This window comes from Coffea arabica, chromosome 8e (assembly GCF_036785885.1).
Source record: "Coffea arabica cultivar ET-39 chromosome 8e, Coffea Arabica ET-39 HiFi, whole genome shotgun sequence".
Lineage (NCBI taxonomy): Eukaryota > Viridiplantae > Streptophyta > Magnoliopsida > Gentianales > Rubiaceae > Coffea > Coffea arabica.
In genome coordinates this window covers 330,722-336,721 of record NC_092324.1, presented here as the reverse complement: position 1 = coordinate 336,721, position 6,000 = coordinate 330,722, and the positions used below count along the sequence as shown (strand labels likewise).

The 6,000-nt window shown below is 37.1% G+C and overlaps 1 protein-coding gene across 2 annotated transcripts; it reads right to left on the bottom strand.

Moving 5' to 3' along the window:
• Positions 1 to 2,127: 2,127 nt before the first annotated feature.
• On the bottom strand, positions 2,128 to 5,080 carry LOC113703347 (FBD-associated F-box protein At4g10400). 2 transcript variants are annotated; one of them, XM_027224683.2, is made up of 4 exons: positions 4,658 to 5,080; positions 3,010 to 4,057; positions 2,781 to 2,927; positions 2,128 to 2,680 (listed from the first exon to the last, which is right to left on the bottom strand). In XM_027224683.2, exons 2-4 carry the CDS (start codon positions 4,036 to 4,038, stop codon positions 2,360 to 2,362), a joined length of 1,497 nt encoding a protein of 498 aa, XP_027080484.1. In that variant the 5' UTR covers positions 4,039 to 4,057; positions 4,658 to 5,080; the 3' UTR covers positions 2,128 to 2,359. The 2 variants fall into 2 exon arrangements, with proteins under 2 accessions (XP_027080484.1, XP_071917746.1); XM_072061645.1 differs by having other exon boundaries at positions 3,046 to 4,057.
• Positions 5,081 to 6,000: the final 920 nt, after the last annotated feature.

The following is a 6,000-nucleotide window of genomic DNA, read 5'->3' as shown; positions in this document are numbered from 1 at the left end:
TTTTTTTTTTTTTTGCAATGTGGATTATCGGTAACACTAAATATTCTTTATTTATTTAACTTTATTGCGTTTTAAAATGTAAAAGGAAATAAAGTCTCCAAAATCACTGCTGTTAAAAGTTGTGGACTCGTGGGAATCACTGCTGGTAAATTGGTAATTGGGTAAAAATGATGCTCGTCGGCTCCCCATGTGAAGTACGAAGCCCGTCCTCTTCTCCGTATTTCACAAGACAGTAAAAAAAGAATATTAGAATCAATAATCTGTCTGTATTATTAATCTTTGCTACGTTGTTAATATAAAAGACTTTTTAGAAAAGTGATTTAGATATATCCAGTATAAATCAATTCAAGAATTTAAAATTTTCCTTTTGAACATGCAATATGAAAAAGGGTTTATGTTGGCAGTATTAAAAAGGTCACTCCACGGTATCTTATGATGATGAACTCTTAAAAATGAATTTTATTTTACGTGAATATGAATCATAGAAGCGCTTTTAAGTTACTCTGCGTTTGATGAGGTTATGGTAGAAAACATCCTCCGACTCCTTTCGTCCCATAAATAAATGTATTGTCACCTTGGTCAATGAAACTCTTTTTGCAGTAAAACTTCATCAATTTAGTTTTTTTGAATAAATTCTTTAGATAATAATTGATGTGGATGGCCAAATACTACTATATGGAGAAGAGTTTCTTGTTTGGATTGCAATTTTTCAAGGAAATTTTTTTACTTTTTCTGTGATCACATTTTTCGATTACTTTTTTACTCTACATACATAAAATTGCATCGTTACAATATGTTTTTTTTTTTACGAAAATTTCAGAAAATAGCAATTCAAATCAGCGATGGTTCCCAAACATGACCAAGCTTTTGAAAGTGCTACAACGAGAGGAGTGAGTAAAATTGGCTCTCTTCTTGGTGGGTTCTTGGTGGGTTAAGGTTGCTATGACTTTTCTACAATTTATTATCTGGAATAAAATGTTGCATTAATTCACCCGTTGAAAAAGAAAAAGAAAATGTATATGATGTACTTGATCATGCACACAATCTTGTCGATCAAGGTAAATGTACATCTTAAATGATTTACACGAGTAAAAGAATTTTATCCAATCAAATCGTGTAGTCAAAGAAGAAACTCGAATTCTTATAAATTTGCAATGGCCCTGTAACCCTACAATGTACCCAAAAAAAAAAAAAAAAAGAGACCCTCGAATTCTTTCGAGTCTTATTGCATTTCAATGACAATAGAGATTGATACTACTATCATTGAGGAACCAACAGCAATTAGTTCTTTACACATAAGATTGCAAACCGCTACTATATATAACAGGGAACAGGAGTATAACATAAAGAACTAGAAACATTATTATCATTAGTACGATTAAAGTTGAACTTTAGCAGGCATTGCCTGCCTTATTTGGCAATTTCCCTTTTCTTTTTCTTTTTTTAGTTTTTGTGAATTTTGATTATAAATATTGCATTATTTAGCATCAAAGAAACTTCGATTATTGAGTTTGGCTCGTTGGATTGTGAAGCAAATTGATGTTTTGCCCCTAGAAGTGTTCAAACTAGTTTATGAAATTCAAAACATGCAAATAGAAATCAGCATTGGGATTATTAAACAAGCCCTTAAACATCTTTTTTTTTTCTGGAAGGACATCAAGAATTGAAAGAGACCTAACTTAACCTTGAAACCCGCATGACGCAGGGAGGGAGGGGGGACTGTTCAGTTGAAGGTGATTGATATCTGCCCTGCCGATGTATTAAAGCTTTTCATGGCCGTGAGAATGACCCCTCTTCAATTTGAGTTGGGACCTTTGAATTGATGGAAATCTAGAATGCCATGCAATAGCGTAATGTGTCAAAAATTAACTGATAAAAAGGATCCTTAGTAGGACACAGTCAAGATTTTGCCCAGTCTGGAGATAAGGGGGGCAAGTTCGGATTGACTCATCCCCCCCAACTCCTCTTACTGCAGCACCATTCATTGCTCTCGTCTGCGATAATCGACTCATGAAAGTTTAAATCTCTGTCTGTGAAAGCACAAACCAAACACTACAAAGGGCTCCTCCAACTATTAACGATTATATTTGCCCAACAAAAATCATGTGAGTCGATCATTACAGAGAGTTTGCCCAACAAAAATCATGGCAGTCGTACTAATCAGTAAAGAGCAGCACTACAGAGTCTTCCAAAAGGAGCGGGTATTCTCGTTTTTCGTTTTTCTTGGCAGTGTAATATTTTGTGGTTCCATGACCAAAAGAACCCGAGGTGGGCAGAACAGTATAGTGCTAACCTCCAACAAAAAACCAAAAACAAAAAGTATCTTGATCCTCCTCCGAGATCAGAAGAGTGAGTCCATTTATTCGTCCCCAGCCTCAGGGAGTATGCAAACTTGACAAGCAGCAGAGCCCCTTTTATATGCCATCAACTCATCTCTAAAGGAGTACATGTCAACGCAATCCGCATGACAAACGAGCGTCATCTCCTTCAGAACCATTGCATTTTCCAGCAAAAATTTCACCAACTTCAATTCTTCTGGTTCTTCCCCGCAAAAGGACTCAATTTCAATGCTCTTTAGCGTATGCAGCAAACATCCAGGCACAACTTCTGGAGGCTCCCAAAAGTATGGGACGTGCCCTCTATTTTCAACCCCCACGTCCAGGCAGGTACATGTCATCCCCTGAGCAAAGAGGATAATTCAAAAAGCTCTGAATCAGCATAAACCACGAATCCTGTAGATAGCATATGTTCCTCAAACAAATCACACACATACAACTTACGTCAGGAAAGACGAGGCTTTCCAGATTAGGACAGAGTCCAAGAAAACCTGGAAGCAGTATCGGGCCATGCAAATAATCGAAACCCAGCACCAGGTGGACCAAGTTGTGAAATAATAGGACTCTGCTCTCAGAAGCTGCACGTAGGGCCTGGAAACATAATAGAGCAATCACAAGTTAATTTCAGCAAAGAAAAGTCTAATAAGGATAGTTGCAAATGAAGACGTCTTGCCTTCAAAGTCTCTCCACCTAGTGATAAATGCTTCACCTTGCAGAGACTTCCAAGTATTCCGCATATCTTTTTTCCATAATTGCGTCTTTGTATATTCGTCCAACCCACCTCTTCTCCCAAGTTGTTGACGTTGATATTTGCTTCATTTACACAGGGCATGTGTTCAACCGCCATATCATCTGATGCAAAATCCACCAGTTTCATGTACTCCACATTCGGTGCCTTGACAAGTAGTTTGTACTTGATTCTGCCACCAGCTCTATTCGATGATTGCATGCTCGTGTCACCATACGATTCGAAAGTCAACCTCTTCAGTGAAGGCTGTGCGATGACAATATTCACAGCATTGTCCCATCTTTCCCTAGTTATTTGCAAGTCCTCAAGGACAGGGCAAGCAGAAAGCAGCTCTTCTATTGATGCATCGCTCACGTACATGACATATTTAAGACAAAGGGTCCTGAGTCTTGGAAAAGAAGCGGTACATGGGATGGCGAGCAGGAACCGCCCACTGAGTTTCAAAACTACCAAAGATTTAGACGAAAAAAGACTCCATGGCAACTCCCTAATACCAACAAGAGATCTCATGTCAAGGTCAAGCACTTCAATGTTAGACATTATCACAATCCACATCCAAGCATAAAAGCGTCTAGGGTCAAATCTATCATCAAATGAGAATCTGAACTCTCGAATGCTCGAGTGGTCACGGACGAACAAAAGGCGATCAACAAAGTTGGTAAAACTCTGAATATCATCACTCTTTGCAAAGCCATCAAACTTAGCCATGTTACCTCTGTCTTGCAGTTTTATGTCAAAATCAAGAGTGGGTACCGAAATCCAAAGCTTCTTCCATCTTTTTGACAAAACCCCTGTCTGCGCTGCGAATCTGGTTGGAAGAAAAGAGAGTATTTGACCAAGAACTGCATCAGGTAAAGTGCTGATTCTGTCTGGTACATTGCTGCAGCTGGAGACATCTGCTCCCTTAAGAATCTTCTGATTCTTAGATTGTCCCCTCGGCAAAATCGAGTCCATCAGGTCAATGGCATATGCACTATTAAGTGGTACACCAGCAGCAACAACCCAGCAAATTAGTATTATAATATAGACAATTAAAAGTAGAGTCAGATGAGACAAGCATCACCACTCAAAGATTAGTACTTTTCCCGGACAAATTAGTTCTTTTTAAACAGAAAAAAGACAACCAATCGACTTTATCATATAAAACCAACAAAACAAGGGGATGCTCATCTTTTATTCTAATATCACCCAGCACTATTTCTTAAATCAGCACTCTAAACGAAAAACAGGAATAAAAAAAAAAAAAAGGCTACATAGCCTTAGTAACCAAAAGGATTTGGATTCTGGTCAACTCCATACCCTCTCCTCGCATCGGATCCCTGCTTCTTCTTTCCGATCCTTCCCCTTCTGTTTGATTATCATTTCAAGAAAAGCAAGAACCTTTTTACTTAAAACAAGAAAAAGTTTTGCTTTTGCACCATCAAACATCATCATTATCATCTATTGAAGAAGAAAACATTACATGCATATGGCAAAAAGTGAAAGATTCAACTATTGACTATTCTAAACTCCAAGTCACTAACTACTCGTCACTACGAAGGAAATGAAACTCCGCTCTTGATTTGCAACTTACAACGGACGAGCTACTGCGTAATAACCAGGGAAAAAGACATCCCTGTCAGGATTGCCTGCTTGGATTGTGTGCTTTGGCGCTGGAATTTCTTGGTCGCTTCAAAAAGGCCGTAAAAACTTTCACCGCTCACCCTTCTCCAGCTAACCCCCACCTAAGGTGAAAGAAAGAAGCCCCACAGACTCTGTTGTTTCCACCGTTTTCTAGAGTAAAAAGTTTTCTAGAGTGTGAAAGTGAAGAGGCTGGAAGCTACATATATCTGGACACGTCCCAAGATTAGAATAAATTGATCATAATAAATTTGATTATGAATATCAATCAACCCACAGGTATAAATAGAAATCAATGCAAGGCAATATGGCAAACGTCAAACAAATCAGTGTGAAAATGAAGAGATTGGAAGCCTAATCGATAGAAACGGCACAGTTGTGGGTCGTTTATTGTGAACGAGCGAGAATATAGTAGACTGAGGTAAATATGTAGCTGTGTGTGTTGGACATAAGCTCCTCGGCTCCAACCCAAAAGTCAGCATGCCTTTTGGGTTGGGTCGTGGGTTTAGTTTATATCCGGTGTGTGTGTGTTTCTTAACTAAGGTAAGGGAGGTAAATATGTAGCATGAGACTGTCCAATTTGTGTTATATTTTTTGATTTTTTTCTCGATGCACCACAATTAGGGATGGACAAAATTATTCGCTAACTCGAAAATCCATCATATCTGATTCGAAAATTAGGATACGCGATATATATTATTTGATCAGATCAAAAGAGGGTCCTATACCCGTTAAGATGCGGAGTGGGTTAGAATCACATAATTAAAAGCCTGTGGGTACCCGACCTGCTCCGCATGTATATATTTTTAATTTTTTTTATACACATACTATAAAATAATATTTTTAGAACTAAATAAGAAATTTCATTAAACAAATTGCATTATAAATATGAGAGACTATAGTTTATTTACATGATTCATTTGTAGAAGTTAGAAGTTATAATCTTATATTTTACAAAAAAGAGTTAAATTAATGTGGAACATATATTTAAAAAAATGTATTACTCATTTCAAACATTTATTGATTTTGAATTCTTTTAATTTTTTACCTTTTCTTGTATTCTTTTTGCATGGTTGTTTCTTGGTAGGAAACTTTTTTTGAGAAAAATCTTTATTAAATCATAATGAATGTTTAAAATACAAAATTAAATTAATATAAATTATTTTTTTAAAAATTAAATAATAAGTGGGGCAGGATGAGTACCCATTGACACGACTCTATTTCAGCAATTACCCTATAATCGGGTATCTGTTGAGATGCGGGACAAGTAAGAGTCAGAAAATGGCTGACCCGTAA